This window comes from Ambystoma mexicanum, chromosome 3q (assembly GCF_040938575.1).
Source record: "Ambystoma mexicanum isolate Mex_15411 chromosome 3q, UKY_AmexF1_1, whole genome shotgun sequence".
NCBI classification, from domain to species: domain Eukaryota; kingdom Metazoa; phylum Chordata; class Amphibia; order Caudata; family Ambystomatidae; genus Ambystoma; species Ambystoma mexicanum.
Window position 1 is genome coordinate 159159767 of NC_090926.1, and position 16892 is coordinate 159176658.

General features: G+C 44.4%; 1 protein-coding gene across 1 annotated transcript in view; it reads right to left on the minus strand.

The window, feature by feature from the left end:
- Positions 1-16892, minus strand: part of TFCP2 (transcription factor CP2) — a 1231094-nt gene that overhangs the window by 665500 nt on the left and 548702 nt on the right. Inside the window, exon 7 of the mRNA XM_069653380.1 lies at positions 11949-12059. Within this exon, the coding sequence (XP_069509481.1) occupies positions 11949-12059 (111 nt within the window). The remainder of the gene's footprint in view (positions 1-11948; positions 12060-16892) is intronic.

Genomic DNA, 16892 nt, shown 5'->3' on the forward strand with positions numbered 1-16892 from the left:
CAATAATAGGGTGGCCTCGCAAATTCCACATCCAGGGGTAATTTTGTAAATACATCTTTAAACTCGCTCAGATGAAATGCGTTACTTACCGTAAAATCATTTTATGATTGTATCTGCTTAGATTCACATGCTGTGCATATGGTCCGACATCCAGTGGTACCCGCAGAGTATTGTATCTGGTCTTTCGGGTACCGAAAGGGGACGTTGGCATAGGCGTGTCTGAAACACTATCCCCATCGTGACGTGTGTAGTACCCAAAATCCCTCACGCGCCGAGGTCCCTCCGATTGCATTTTTTCTGCCACGAGGGAGCCCAAGGCTATAGTGAGTGAGTACATGAAGAGAGAAAGTAGTAAGAAGTCTATGTTCTTTCCAACCCGAGCAGGGAGGCAGGGAGGGCGCATGTGAATCTAAACAGATACAATCATCAGAAATGCTTTTACGGTAAGTAATGCATGTCTTCTGATGCTTGTTAATCTGCTTAGAATCACATGCTGTGTATAGACTAGCAAGTAGTACCCGGAGGTGGGTTGTGAGAAGGAACAGTAGAAAAAAGATGTCTTAGTACTGCTTGTCCCACCTGAGAATCAGACCTAGAATGAGTGTCTAGGCAATAGTGTTTTGTAAAGGTGTGTACAGAACTCCAGGTTGCCGCTTTGCAAATGGACTCTAGGGGAACATTTGCAATGAATGCTATGGATGCCCCAGTGCCTCGAGTAGAATGTGCTCTAGGCTTGAAGGGCAAGTCTCTCTTTGAAAGAGTGTAACAGTGTGATGCATTTGCCAATCCACCTTGATATTGCTGATTTAGAGACAGGGTCCCCTTCTCTATCAGCTGCCACTGAAACAAAGGGGTTTGAAGCATAGACAAATTTCCCCGACCAAGATTTCCAGAGACCGTTCCCCTTGAATCGGTTCTGGGGGTACCTGGAGGCGTAATCTTGGCATTGGGCGTTCTCCTGAGTAGGAAGACGTTGGATACAATGTCTTTGTGCAGTCGCCATTCGTACTCTTCTGGCAGAGGAACATCTCTGCTGAGTACGTCTGCCAGAAGATTGAATTCCCCTGCAACATGTTGGGATATCGGGAACATCTTGTGTTTGAGAGCCCATATCCAGATATTTTGGGACAGCTTGGATAGCCCTGGAGAGTGAGTGTCCCCATGTTTGTTCAGGTAATGCATTGCTGTTGTGCTGTCGGTTAGGACCAGCACTGTCTTCCCTTGCAGTTGCTCCTGAAAGGCTTTCAATGCTTTGAACACTGCTAGTAGCTCCAGTAGTTTTATATGGTTGGACGCTACCCGAGGGAACCACACTCCGTGCGCTGTCTGTTGAAGCAAGGGGCGGGGGGGAGGGGGGGTGAGGGGATGGGGGGGGCACCCCGTGAGAGAGGAGTGTCGTGAGAGTGGCTTCCACTGCAGGGGTAGTGAAGGTTTTCCCCCTTCAAGAGGTTCTCCCTCGACCACCACTGCAGAGAGAATGAGGGCTGGCGAGACAACTAACAGATCTTCCCATTGTCCGCTGGCCTGACACCTCTGGCTGTTGAGCCACTCTTGCATGGGACGCATGCGCAGCCGCGCGTGGGGAACCAAATATATGCATGACGCCATCATCCCTAGCAAACGCATAGCTTTGCGTACCATCACCTCTCGACTGGCTACATACTGAGGAACCTGAGAGAGCATGTTCTGAATCCTCTCGCTGGAAGGGATGACTAGACCGTCTTCCGTATGAATTAGAGCCCCCAGGAACTGTTTTACTTGGCTGGGGACTAAGCTGGATTTCTTTCCGTTGTTAGAAAATCCCAGGCTGAACAGTAGGTCCACTGTTGAGGTAAGGGTAAACTGGAACTGAAAGTCTGCGCAGGTGTGCCGCTGCCACTGCCAGGACCTTGGTAAACACCCTTGGCGCCGAGGCTATGCCGAAGGGGAGTACCTTGAACTGGTAGTGTTTGTCCTGAATCACGAACCTTAGGAAATTTCTGTGCGCTGGCAGCACTGAAATATGAAAGTATGCATCTTTCATATCCAATGTTGTCATGAAGTCCCCCTGTTTTAGCAATGGGATCACCTCTTGCAGGGCTACCATGCGAAACTTCTGGGGCTTTATGAACTTGTTCGCTGGGCGCAGGTCTAGAACAGGAAGCATGGTGAGATCCTTTTTGGGTACAAGGAAGTACACTGAATAGATACCCTTGTTTACCTGAAGAACCGGGACAGCTTCTAAGGCGTCCATTCCCAGCAGCCCTTCCACCTCTTGGATCAGGATCTGCAGATGTTCCGGTGAAAGGCGTCGATGTTTCGGCAGTCTGAACTGTGGAGGTCGGGCGAATTCCACGCAGTAACCGTGGGCGACCGTCTTTAAGATCTACTGGTCTGAAGTTATCCCCTCCCATGCCTTGAGGAAAGATGTTAATCGCCCCCCCCGACCGGGGAGACATGGGAGGTGACCTGGACTTGGTCGTCATTTCTGACCCGAAGTTGACCCTCCTCTGGAATTGGAGCCTCTGCCTCTATTCTTTCCGCGCTTCTGACCCCTCTGAGGGTAGTAAGTGGGGCTTGCAGCAGGTTGAGTTGAAGTTGCCCGTGCCGAAATTGTTTTGAGCGGTGCGGGCTTGTCCTCGAAAGGACCGCCGAGAATTACTGCCCCTCTGTGAAGAGGGTTTCTGGGAAATTTGGTGCAGCGACTTAATAGTCTCATGCTCCTTCTTGGCTGTCTCCAACGCATCGTCTACCGCCTTTCCGAAGAGGTTAGCCTCTTCGATGGGTTTGTTGATAATGGATGCCTGGGTCTCAGGCCTGAAGCCCGACGTGCGCAGCCACGCGTGCCTCTTCAGGAGAGTACCCTGTGCGAGAGACCTGCCTGCTGTCTCTGCGGTGTCCAGGGTATTCTTTACCACATTCTGATTGGCAAGTTTGCCCTCCGAACAATGGCGAGAAGCTTGGCTCTGGATGGTTCCGGAACCTCTTGAAGGCCTTCCTGGAGTAGGTTCCATTGGGCGTTGACGTAGCTTGCTAGTAACGTTGTGTTATTGGCAATCCGGACGGTATAGGCCGCTGCTGACGTAACCCGTTTGCCTAAGGCATACAGCCTTTTATACTCCTTGTCCGGGGGTGACTCATGTGGCAAGGGGAACCCCTGCTCTTTTGCGAGTGTTGGTCACCACCAGCGAGTCTGGGATTGCGTGTCCTTTGATATATAGTGGGTTTGTTGGGGGCGGATCGGAAACGTTTTTCGACCCTCGAGTTCACAGCCCTAGTCTGAGCGGGTGTGAGTAAGGAAGGAGCCAGCCGTCTTAACAGAGCTTAAAAGAGGGATAGACTGGCTTGCCGGAGGTCTTTCATTAATAATGTCCTCAGCGAAAATCTTGTTCGGGCAAGGCTTCAAGCGTGCCAATTTTTTAAAAATTCTGCTACTTTCTTCAACATGTTGTTGAAAGCCATTTGATCATCCACCGGGGAAGCTTGTCGAATCGGGGTGGATTGGGGAGAGTCAAGGCAAACTATATCGGAGTTATGATCATCCTGCTGGGTGTCCTCCCAGTTGTCAGTTGCTCCTTGATCTTCCCCATAGTTGTCCAGAAAAGAGGACTCCTCTTCTGTATAGATGTCCTTATACGTGTCCATCTGGACATCTTCTTGATAGTCAACTTGGTGTTGGATATCTTCATATATTAGAGGGTTAGGGTCTACCCGAGCCTTTTTTGGCGGAGGTTGATCAGAAGCACTGAAAAATTGCTCCAGCCGATCCATGCACCCCTCGAATTGTTCTGTGGTCCACTTGGATGATCCAAATGGGCCTTACTGAGTAGGGACCGTGGTCTCCGCCCTAAGGTGTTGAGAGGATCTCCTCAGGGTGCTTGAGCGGGGTACCTGGCTTTCTTCGTAAGATTCTTCAGGATAGTCTTCCAAATCCGTGGAAAACTTTTCGGCGGATTGGCCCATAACTTTGGGCGGAACCGGTAGTAGGTCCACCGCCGTAGCAATCCTATTGATACTCTTACGGATAGACACTGAATCTTCAGGAGACAAAGCTTCTGAAGATGTGTCGGCAGTGGAAACTTCTTCCGCGGCTACAGAAGGGCCTGCGGATAGCTTCTCGGGTAGAGGCCTACTCGTAGTCTTCGGGCCTGTACGGGCCTTGGAAACCTTTGAAGTTTCTTGTACGAAAACTTTGGCGCGTGTAATTTGGGGAGTAGCGCCCTTGTTATATTTGCTATGCCCAGTCATCATGCGCTACTGCGGATTCGGGGAAGGCTTCGGATCAGACCGATCCGTGGCCACCGCCGAAATTTCCAGCAGACCCGTTGGCGCTTTCGCCTTCTTTGAAGAAGTCGGCGAGGGCGCTTGGGTTGTGTGCTTTGTGCGGTGCGATTGTACGCTCCTGTCACCATATATGGTCCCTGTAGCAAGACCGGAGTCAAGCCTGGAAGGGTCGGGGACGGGCGTGGCGGCCCTAGAATAGTCCGCCTCAAGGTCTATAACGTCCGCGTTGGACATTTGGTCATCCGATGTACCCCTGTCACTTTCGGCTGGTGTCGCGGCAAAGGGGGGGGGGGGCACGCGTGACATTCCTTACGCGGCCCACCGCTTCAACCGGCGCTCCCTAAGGGTTTTAGGTTTAAGGAGTTTACACGCCGAACACCGCTTTTCGTCATGCTCTAGGGGGAGACAAGCGTTACACAACGTGTGCTCGTCTTTCCACGGATATCTGACCCTACACACAGGGGAGATTCTAAATGGAGTCCTTTCCATAGCAGAAGGGAAGGGTGACCAGACCAAAAAGGAAAGCAGTAGAAAAGAGGAAAGACATAATAACAGTATGGAAAACCCTGAGCCCACTCTCCCTACTGTGTAGGCCGGCCAGAAGGCCCGACCACGTGGAAGTTCGAACGCCGGATCTTAGGTGCCGGAACCCACAGCCGTAGACGATTCCCCCGTAGTCTTTGTCGAAGATGTTCTTGATGGGTTAAGTGACTTAACTGGGAATAAAACCGACAATTCGGTAAGATAAACAATGTCTCATGAAGAGCTCCGCTATAGGGCGACCAGTTATCTGGGTGGAAAAAAAACAATCTGAGGGACCTCGGCGCGTGAGGGATTTTGGGTACTACACACATCACGATAGGGATAGTGTTTCAGACACGCCTATGCCGACGTCCCCTTTCGGTCCCGAAAGACAAGATGCAATACTCTGCAGTTACCACTGGATGTCGGACCATATGCACAGCATGCGATTCTAAGCAGATGAACAAGCATCAGAAAGAAGGTATACTGAATGTTAGGAACAATTCTCAGAAATGTGCTAATTCCTGTCTACCATAGAGACCCCCTCCCCCTTCCCCCATCAACTTTACTGGATTTTAGGACTTCATTTTTAACCCGGAGAGTGAGACCCTTTTCTCCACTCTCATGTATTTTTAATGTGATTTGAACTCTGTTTCTTTGTTAACGTATGGATTCTGACAAACTCCATAGGCATCATCTTCACATTGTCACACAGTACCTTCAGTGCAGTGCACAGGGAAGTCTTTCAGATTTCCCAAAGGGTTAAATACCTTCTTGGATAAACTGTTTCCAAGAGCAGTGAAGTGAAATTGACTACTTACATTTGTAACTTTCTAGACCCAGCACACACTATCTTTACAATAGGGTGCTGGAGGGGTTACTTATTTCCCCTTTGTCTACCTTCTCATGTAACATTTTTTATGTTACTCTTTCCTCGATGAATGGCTGGTGACAGTGGTTTACTTTGAACTACCCTTGTGTGATTTTACAGCTGGCTGCGTTGACAGCTGCAGTAATGCACCCAAGGGTGTCATTTTTGTCAAAATGGCACCGTCTTTTTTCGCCATTTCTTTGTGGAAAGGTCCTTCTTGAGATTTACTCTGAACGCCAAACCAGGTTTGGTCCCTTTGTTCTTTTTGCCTTTGGCAGGGTTCACGAGTGAAGCCCACCTCTGGCTCCAGAGTGTCTGGCAGGGGCGGGAAGCAAGGCAGGTTCCTGAAACTCCCTGTTCTTAGTCTCCTCAGAGATGGGAAAGCACTCCTAGGAGATTGGCCGGCTGGCTTTCCGGCAACGACAGCCACCCTTGCTGGGTGAATGACAGCTAGGCTGGAATGAATGGGAGAAACCTGCATAAAAGGCGAAGCTTTTTGGCTTGGAAGACAGTCGACCACTGGACAAAGGAATCCGAAGAAGAAGAACTTGGAAGAGACGCCTGCTGCAACTCCTGGAACATTGTTTTGCCCAGTGAAGCCATGCTGCTGTGCGGAAGCTCCGAATTCGTCTCTACTAGAGAAGCCATGCAAGGACGACTTCTCCCCATGAGTTGGTGGGACCAATCAACTCTAAAGTAAGCCACCTGGACATCCTCTCGAAGCTGGTTGCATTTCCACTGCAATTGCTGCTGGAAACCGAAGAGCCAGGGAGAAGAACACCAAAATTGTTTCAGCTCACCTAGACTTTTGCCCAATTGACTTTTGGCTGGCTCCCTCAATGACTCTTCGTCCCTCTGACTGGGTGTGTTGTCTTCCTTCCAGCAAGGGGTTAACTTACTTTGCATTGGGGTTACCAAAAGTACTTAACTGCTTCAGAATATTTTTGAGATGTCTTGTTTTGTTCTAATAACCTTTTTCTTTGACCTACTCTAAAGTAATGCTCTAAATGCCACAGTAATATATGAATGGCCACAGTGTCCTAGCTATTCAAGTCACCTGAGCGTGTAGGAAGTGTGTGTGCCATCCCAAATGGGTTCTTGGCGATTTAGATAAACTAAGTGTGTATTTGAGTGCATCTGTGTGTTACTATTATATTGCCCATTCTGAAGAAGGCTTACTCAAACTGTTAAATTGATAATTGTTTAATCAGGAAACCTTGTGTGTAAGAGTTTATTTGAATACTTGTCATTTTGAATCTCTAACTCCTGTATAGCTCACATTGATTCCTCTTCAGATTAGCCTGGCTACACAACACGCTACCAACCTGTGTAGTACAGACTTATACCAAAGGTTGGGTTCCTATTGCCAGTAGGTCAGGGTTGTTGTAGTGCACCCAAAGGGTACTGCATACAATCTTGCCCAACACTGAAATTGGAAAAAAATAGTCTGTTCACTGCCAGAAGGATAAGGTGGGTCAATGGGGACTAGTTTTGTTACTGCAGACCCTCACATGAGTTAAGGATGTGGAGAACATATTTCACTGGTGTCTCTGATTAAAGAAGATAACTAAGTCCAATAGCTCTGTCAATGTTTTCACAGAAAATGTCTTCCCAAGAGTATGCAAAGTTCCTGCAGCCCAGACAAAGATGGTCAGCGCCAGAAATGGACTGTTGCTAGAGTGGCAGCAATGAAAAATTCGAGAATGGAGCACAAGGTGAAATCAGGCCAAAAGAAATGTGCCCCATAGAGTAGTAATACACAGCTGCTGAAGATGCATCCTTCCCACACATGGCCCATGTGCAAGGAGAAAGGGGCCAACAGTTGGGAGCCAGGCACACTGCAGAGAGTTGTGCAGGTTAGCAGTCGTGGCATGGTCAAATGCTTAGTCTTTTTCAAAATACTTCTATGCAAAGTGTTCCATTGTTGTCTCCAAAGGATCAACATCCCAGTATATAAGAAAGGGGACAACATGAAAAGCAGAGACGTTTGATTTATGGTCTCTTCCAATCCACATGATTGACATTCCAGAGAGGCTATTCTTGTCCAGATAAGAGACTAGGCCAACAAACATGCAGTTAGGTCTACGAGTAATATCATGGGAGCATCCACAATGGATGTTCCATCGCACTGTTGAGCTCAAACCCCTATGACGTTTTGCCCTGGAATATGCACACAGAAAGAACACAGTCTTGGCAGCCACTACAAATTTGGTCCATGACAAGCTGTTAATGCATGGTCCTTAAAAATGTGGTTCCTAGTTTCAACCAACTCTTAACCCAACACTTACTTCAGAAGGCTTTGTAAGGAAACCGATTTCCTGGACAGGGGTGAGTAGAGGAAAGGCTAAAACAAGAGGCTGCTTACATGAGACTACTGGAATATTTGCTCCCTCACATCAAGCTCCTAGAGGGGCTCCACTTCAAAGAAGTTAAAGATGGATGCCTATGTTGGCTTGAAAAGATTGCAGAGAGTACAGTCCAGCTAGGCACACCACATGCAAAACAGCTAATGGATTGGCAAGGTTAGCATCTCCCGTGGCTAGGCAGAAATGGAGAAATAAAGGAGGAACAGAAAAACCACAAGATGACGCAAGAAAATCCAATCATCTACATCAAAGAAAAATGAGGTATGGGAAGCCGGCAGCCACATAAATGGGATGGATCCAGTGCTTGCACATGCAACTAGCTCCTGGAAACTCACACGTTCTGCAAATAATCATCCAGTCTCTTCCTCATAAGCCTGGAGAAACGGGCACTGGATGGGATAGTAAAATGTGATCTTGCAGTAAAGGTTCTCTGGGCTGCTTTTTTCTCCAAATACAAAGTTACTGGGTATCATGGACATCCTACTCATACAGAAGTGGAAATCCAATTTCGTAGTTTAAAAAGAAAAAAAAAATGTCCACGTCTGGATTTGAACAGGGATACCAAACAGCAACACAACAGTTCTTTTTTATTACAGCTCCTGTCATCATCCTATAGCCTTCATAAGCAAATCTGGTGAAATACCGCTCATTAGACAGAACCCATCTTGTGTGTCAAATGTGCTCCTCTCCAACATAGCAGACAACTTTAATTCTCAAGCATTGCCACAAAATAAGGCAATGGGCCATAGGCACATCTTTGCTAGTGGAAAAAGCCCTTTGGGCATGGTAAAAGCAGTGAGTTTCTAGGGACCAGTTCCCTGGCTTGCTAAATTTGCTAAAGAGTCAGAGTAACTGTGTCCGGAAGGTCTCCTCTGTGTTAAAAACATTTTTATTGTGCTGCAGAGTGCAATTTAATTGGATTTACCAGCCAAGAATAAAAACAATTTTGTCTAGGATTGAAGGCTTACTTATTCTCAATATGCAGCAACCAACAAGGTGAGTGGTGCAACACTGAATAAAAGTAGCCATCAAATAAGTTACTCAATTGAAATTAACTGTTGCCCATGCTCCCACACTTTGTCAAGAAACTTTGAGGTACCACCAACTACGTGGAGTACACCGAGATCATGTACGCAAGTCTTTTTCCAGACCTCACCAACAATGCATATTCTAAACTCAAATCCTTTGGGATGGGGTCTCATTGTTAATTCACTTCTCATTCCAGAGTTAAAATGTTGATGCATTTTAAGGGTTGCATCGTTGACCTTGATCCAAATTTACAATAACAGTTAAGCAACAAACAAAATGCTCACATTCCAGAGAAATAGACAGATGACTGAAAAAAAATAATAATCCAGAAGATAGATAAAATACTTTAAGAATAAGATCAGCATCTCAATGAATTTGTCCAGGAACTGAACAATTAACATACAGCTTCAGTTTAATAGCTAAATGGATCTACTACCAACACTACGGTGGGAAGAAAACTGGGGCTGTCGGTCTAAGATGAGACCGGATTAATAAATAGAAGTGGAACAGGGAAGGAAGAACAGTGTCACGTTCCAACTAAAGATGGTCTTAAAAGCACCATATGTAAAGAAATAGAAGGTGTTTGCAGAAAACTATGGTGAAATCAGGTAGCCTAGAAAATAAACCAGCAAATGTAATGAGACGCTATGTACACAAGTAAAAATGCCATTAAAGCAAGATCTGCAAAAAGGACACAGGCCTCAACACTATGGATCATGGTCAGGCATGAGACAACATCCTCGGATGAGTGAGTGTGTTGGAACCTCCTTGCAACCGCAAAGAGTGCTGAAATAGCCCAGGTACACAGACTGCAGCAAAGCACTGGGAGTACACAGATTTGCTCCCCGAAAAAGGCCAATGTAAAGTGGAAATGCAACCCCACACTAAAACCAAGCACAGATAGGTTTCCATGGTTTTAGCTTGAAAGGGGCATTGGTTATGGCACTGGATGCAAAGGCAATTACTGTTTTTGAGGAGTGTTGCTTTAGGAAATTTGAGACTGAGCAATTTGTACATTTTGCATTCAAAAAGCGTTTGCGCAAAGAGCTAAAAAAGATTGTTTATTCAGCATATGGCTAGTTAATCTTTTTAATTTAATTATACGGCTTTTAAAAATGTTATAGGGATGTTTGCTTCATATAAACCCCTTCATTGTGAATTTCTGGTTTTAGGAACCCAAAACGTTTTTCAAATTTATTAATAATGTATTTAAATTTTGCTCTTTCACAATTATACTGCATCCTATGGCCAGGCTGCTTTTTAATCATGCTTTCAGCTAGTGTCAAAAAATTAAATGTAACTAAGGGTCATGTCATTAGAATACATTATTGTGCCATTTAAAAGCAAACGATCAAGCATTGGAAAAATAGTACCATGTTAGTAAAGTAAATGAGGGTAAATGTTCTGAAAGGTTTGTATTGGGAAAACTGATAAAACTCCCAAACAGGAAAACTATGATCAATGGGGACTGGGACCGCAATACATACTTACTACTTAATACAACAATGCCTTCGGAAATCCCTTCGTACTCAAGCTCTTTGCTCCTCCAACTCACTCAGCATCATTCGCTTCTCCAAGCAACGAGTTGGGGGTAGATCTCTCTTAGGCTGGAGCCTCACTCTCGAATAGCCTCCCTGCCTCTCTAAAACTTGAGAACCATCTTCATTTCCGGAGGCACCTCAAGACCACCTTCTTTGCTTATGCCTTCTCCCTTGCCGATTTCTATTCTGTTTCGGCCCCTGGCTACCCTCTGATTTCGAGCAGATATCCCTGCCCACCCAGCTGAACACACGCACTGCCCCCTGGTGACCCTTGCACTCGGGTCTGTATCTGCAACCCTACAGTCCCTTTCCTGCATTTATCAGACACCCGCCGTCTGCGCCTTATTCTTGCACTTGCCACCCAACGGCTGCACTACCTGTTCACTTGTTCAGCACTTTCCATTCCTCCCCATCCCCTTGCACGTTCTCAATATCACTGGGCCTAGCAAGATCATTGTTTTGTTTCCTCCCCTGTAACCCTCCCTTGCATAATCGCGCCCTGAAACACTTGTGTATGGGCGCGATGTAAATAAAATATAGCATAACCATAAAAATAAAACAGTGAGACCGGTCCATTTAGCAAGTCGAAGGTAAAAGACAAGGTTTGACCAGAGCGCAAACAGCAAATATTTTGATTAGGTAAACCAGTACAAATGTTCCTGCTAACTAGCATGATAGCAATGAAACCCTAAGGGTCACATATAGGGAAAACAGAAGCAGAAGCACACAGTAGTTGCATCACCTAAATGCTTAAAGCAACAGAACTCTGCAGTGGCAAGTTTATTGCAAATTAACTGATGTCTCACTCCCATTCTATCCACCAGTAAAGCATGTCCTGCTAAATGAAATCAAAACACTAGTGAAATAGGTTTTACTTTCTGCAGTAACCAGCCATTACGGACCATTTGTGGGACAATCATTGCCAACATTCAATACCATGCACTATGTAGTCCATACGGCTGAATAGGTTCAGACAGCAGACCTGCTTGAGGGACAAATACATAGACTATGCATTTTAATAACCTGGGAAGAGAGTCAACATGATAAACCACTCTCCAAAAGGTCCACAAATTATCACTTGGTAAGGAGGGGTGTAAATATTTGTGATTTGCTTTTTTTCATGTTGATAGAACATTATTTCAAAAAGGTGCATACCAGCTTCTCATTAACTTGCAAACTAGGAAACATCACACTCGCATAAATAACATTAGCTATCTGCCATAGTGAAAGCAATTCCAGCCAAGATGACCTTGGATTGCTCTCAACCCTGCCACATCAATCGGCACTGATACTTTTAGAAAGGATAATGTTCTCAACACATAACCAACAACTCTAGCAGCTGGTAAACTATTTTACCTCAGTGAGTATGGTGGTCTCATACGAAGGTTGATATTTCTCCTTTTCCAGAGGTGTTCGCTTCTCCATTTTCTCCCGGTCTGTTTTCTGTTTTCTATCTGCTCCTTTGGGCTGCAAATTATGCAGATATGGTTAAGCACAAATGACAAAGCAATGTTAATGTTCAAGAGACATAGGTTTTGGATTGGTCGAAGGAAAACCTGATCAGTTACATTTGTAGTCCTCTCAGCAATTAAAACGGCTGCACCACATCCCCGACCATCTCCACCCCTCTACCACTGGACTGTGCCTTTACCATACAAGCTGTACATAACGTGTTTGACACATTTAGGAGGTCAGCTGCGTGCAAGTCGGACAAATTCAGTAAACAGAACCTCTTGCTCCCAATGGAATACACATTTCCAAATCGCCACCTCTGCTTGGCATCAGACAAAACCCAGGCTGACAAAGTGGGATGCTCAATGATCTTCCTTCACATGAGCCACCAAGACCATGTAAATACAAACAGTTGTACCATAGGAAACAGGACTACAAGAATTGGTGTACTTTCAATACACTATTTAACTACAGGCTCTTCTCATACAGAATAACACTCAATATGTCCTTGGAGGCAGAGCTACTATTAGCATTGAAAGAAAGGTAGAAGCTTGTCCCGACAATCCGCTCCATCACAGAGGGGGGCATAACCTTTACCAATAGATCAAATACCCAGAGTAGCAAGTAAGAACACCTGTGACATAAAAATTACATATGCTCCTGACGAAAGTGCAGTACCTCTTGGATGCGCAAGCACTGAAATGTGCATGTAGAAATGTTTTTAGGAAGAAATTAACATTCTGTGATAAGTTTTGGCCAGAGCCAGGATTCATTCAAATGTAAAAACAGAAGCCATTGAGATAGAAGTGCAACATTTAAATTAAGTGCAATAACCTAGTATGTGCGGTCAGTAAGAGTATGCCAATATGAAATCTTCATACAATTGAAGGTAGGTATAGGTGGGTATGTTCGAACTTGATTAACCCAACAATGTCTGTTTCATACTGTATTGTACAAGGACATTATTTAGACATGCATCAATTTGGTTCTGTGCGTTTTAAAGTGGTCATTTTGGGTGTGAAATTGATTGCAATTAAAACCAGTTTTTGTATTGAGCAGATTTCCTGACACCCTCTCTCCCTACCGCACACCACCACATCTCCAACCCCCACACCCCCACATACACATCTGCATTCCATTAAAAAAGGGTACAAATTATGGTGGTACAACCAAAGTGACCACTTCAAAAAAAGTAGACTCTAAAAACATGTGATGCAACCATAAATAAGAAATATGATAACCTAGCTTTACCCGACATCAGTCCGATTTAACTGCTCTGTCTCTCAGCCAGCCAGCCTCTTTCTAGAGCTAGCCCAGCAGCTGTCGACACTGACATCTTTGTGGGTAGAGGTTGTATATTTCTGCAACAACGACTATTAAAAAGAATAAATTAATTGTATTAGCATTGCAACCTGGCTTTTTGAAATCCAAGTGTCCTTTGTAACCATTACTTCCAGGACATAGGCTAGTCAATGTTACAATGTCTTACTGAACAAAGTGCAGTATCAAAACTCTGTTTTTACATGTCCTGTCTTTTTGGAATGCGCTCTGATGCCCGCGGGCTTTAACGCTATATATATAAATAAAAAAAACCTAGAATATCCATGTAAATTAATTTCATGGGTTATCATTCCAAGACGGACAGACCAATTCGCCCCTATTGCACTTTCGCAGAAAAGAAAAATGGGAGGGGTGAAAGGGGCAAAGCCACAAGTGAGGGTTCCGGCCTGCTTTGTTTACAATCAAAAATAATTTTGGGAACGCAAGACTGAACACAAATTTTTATATTTACACAAGCATGTCTGAAAATGGGTTGGATGCTTGAATCACCAAGTATATCACTTAAGACAATTATTTTGGGGATTCGAGCTCCATTCTTTTGCTTCCCCTAAACCCTGTCTTTCTCTTTCATTGGCTTCTTTTTGCAGGCCAGCAGATTTCTCCTGAAACCCCCCATGCATTACATCCCTTGATACCTTATAAAAGGCGTATGATATTGTGTCGCCCTTAAGGCGTTCAGTCCTACTGACACATCTCAGGTTCCGCAATTTTGCCCTACAGTGATGTCACCCTATACAACAAAGGAATTAGGTTTGATGGAAGTTGTACTTCAGTTTTGGCTTCATTAAGAGTGCATGCCATGTTGCCACTGGCTGCCCAATGTTCCTTTTTAGAAGCCATTTGGGAACCAATCTATTTTTTTATCCTGATCTCTGCCATTTTGTGTTTTAGGCCTTTTGTCCATTAGACCACAAGGTACGCTAAAATGGCCACTCTGATCCTATGGGTTCTGAGAGCCGATCATGGCATCATCCATATTGGTCCTAACCGGTTTAGGCCAATCACTCACTTCTTGTGGTTAAGACCAAGTGTCAGTCCTAATGGCCAACCAGTATGGTTGGACATGCGACTAAACCCTGAAGCCCCTTTCTATGGTTGGCGGCTGACCTTTAGTCCACCCCTTTGAAAAGGTATTTACTCTTTGTCCTACATCTGTTGCACTCCCTTGGTTTCCTGTCCTGCAACGAGGCAGGTCTGAAGACGTGAGGAGATCATCCTCACAAATCCTTCAAAGTTTGCCATTTTAAGCACTGTCGTGGCCATGCTGGCCAAGTACAGTGGCTTTGACCTAGCCTTTCTTTTAATTATTTTGCACCTCTGGAGGCCCAGTCCCACTGAAGTCTTCTACTGCCTACCCACCTCTGCTGGATCGAGCCGTTCTGTCCCAGAATCATGCAAATGGATGAGGGTCCATGCTGATGTCCAGAAGGTGGTTGATGCTTTAAATGCCCGCCAGATCTTCAGCTTAGAATGCCCAAAGTTGACATCAGCCGTTGTTGCCAACCTTGGGACCATTTGCTGATATTCTGCTGTCTTATATGCATCAAGCTGCTGGGAGCCCTCATCTTCAGTCTTCGATGGATTTTCCAGTCCTGGCTTCAAGGTCAAAACAGTGGCACCAGCATTTGTTCCTGGATCATCCCTGGCAACGGAATCATAAAAAATGCACCAGTGGAAAACAGCTGCTTACTTACTGGGTTGTTTCGGGTTGCTGAAGCCATCGACATGAGTACTTTGGGGTCCTGGTTTGGGCAATTATTTTAAATAGAGAACATTTGGATGGGGAGGTGCACTCATAGGTTATTGAAATTTTAATTACTTAACTCACTTGTGGTTATTTAGGTGCAATCTGTATAAAGTCTGTGCTACCAGACCAGAGAAGTATACAGAAAGAAAGGGTCAGCCGTCAACAACGGCTGACATTACAGATGCACACTTTTGCGCTGACACTCAGCCAAACTATTTCCTTGAACTTAACGTATAAACTAAAATGCTTTTTTTGTAAAAAACACAAAAATATAAAAATGTGTCTTTATTTTTCCATTTTTTCTCTTTAACACAGAGTTCTCAACAAGTTTATAATTCACTCATTTAGACCTTCAACAGAATTTCGTATTATAATATACATAATTTTTTTACCCTCCTAACAGGTTGAACATAATGTATGACAACAAAGTTTTAACTATACACCAAATTCAATTCCACTTGAATACAATATAATGTTCAAAAAGAGTGTTTCTGATATCCTGTATCTGTTGTTCCAGTATGACTGCCCTAATGACGGGCTTCTGGGGTTTCCACTACGCGTTTCGGGCACTTAATAAGCCCTTCTTCAGGTGGGAATATCAGTGTCTTTTTTCTACAAAATTAAATGTAGAGAGGGAACTCAATTAATATCCCTTTCTGTTAGAAATGTATTTAAACACATTATTTTAGACTATTTACACTTCATTAACCTCTGTCCAGGTAAACTGTTGTGCGGTAATACTTTGCTGCTGACAATTTATTCAGTCTGTTTCAGAATATTCAACATCTTGAGACGTTCCCTCCATCATGGAGGGACTCAGTGGTCATAGTTATTTAAAAAAAATTGAGACCGATCTAGTCCATCAAATTATCAATTTCTTTGTTGGATGTGTCCTATGAGAGATATTCAACATTTATCCTAAGAAAGCTCAATGATTGGTCCAAACATTTTTATATTTTTGTGTTTTTTACAAAAAAAGAATTTTAGTTTATATGTTAAGTTCAAGGAAATAGTTTGGCCGAGTGTCAGCGCAAAAGTGTGCATCTGTAATGTCAGCCGTTGTTGACGGCTGACCCTTTCTTTCAATTATTTGAAATAGTCACCCTCGGGTGCCTCCCTGGTCAGTGAAAAACATTGCTTGGAGGAGAGACTTTACCACATTTCCCATAGACTTCTTTTGTGAGTCCTCTTGTACTGCAACTTCTCTGTCATCTTAAGTCCATCATTCAACCTCTGGAACACTTGCTTGGGGTCTCCTATGGCCGTCCCTGTGATTGATTGTCGCAGAAGGGTACATGTGGGGTAGATCAGACTCTCCTCTATTAAAATCGAAGGCCTTTTAACTTTTCCCATTCATTCCTATGGCCCTCTGAATTAACGCCGGAACTCCTCTGAAAATTTATCTGGGTAACTTACTTGACCCTGGACATTTTTCATTGATCCTCTAGAAGTTCAGTGAGCTGTGGACCAAGTTTAATAATTTCTGCACTTGCCTATGCTTTTATATCAATTTTTGAAAGTCGGGCCTGCATTTCTCATTTATAATGTGCTTTAGATTCCAAAACAAAACGCACAAACAAACTTTTCACATGGTTATACAAAAAGTCACAATAAAAGCCAATTTACTGGGGCTTAGGCGCTTTACAAATGTAAAAATAAGACAAGATCTAAGATCATCATTAACAGCAATGCATAAAATAGAATACCTAACATAAAATAAAATCAATACTCCAATTCACAACTATATTAGAAATAAATCT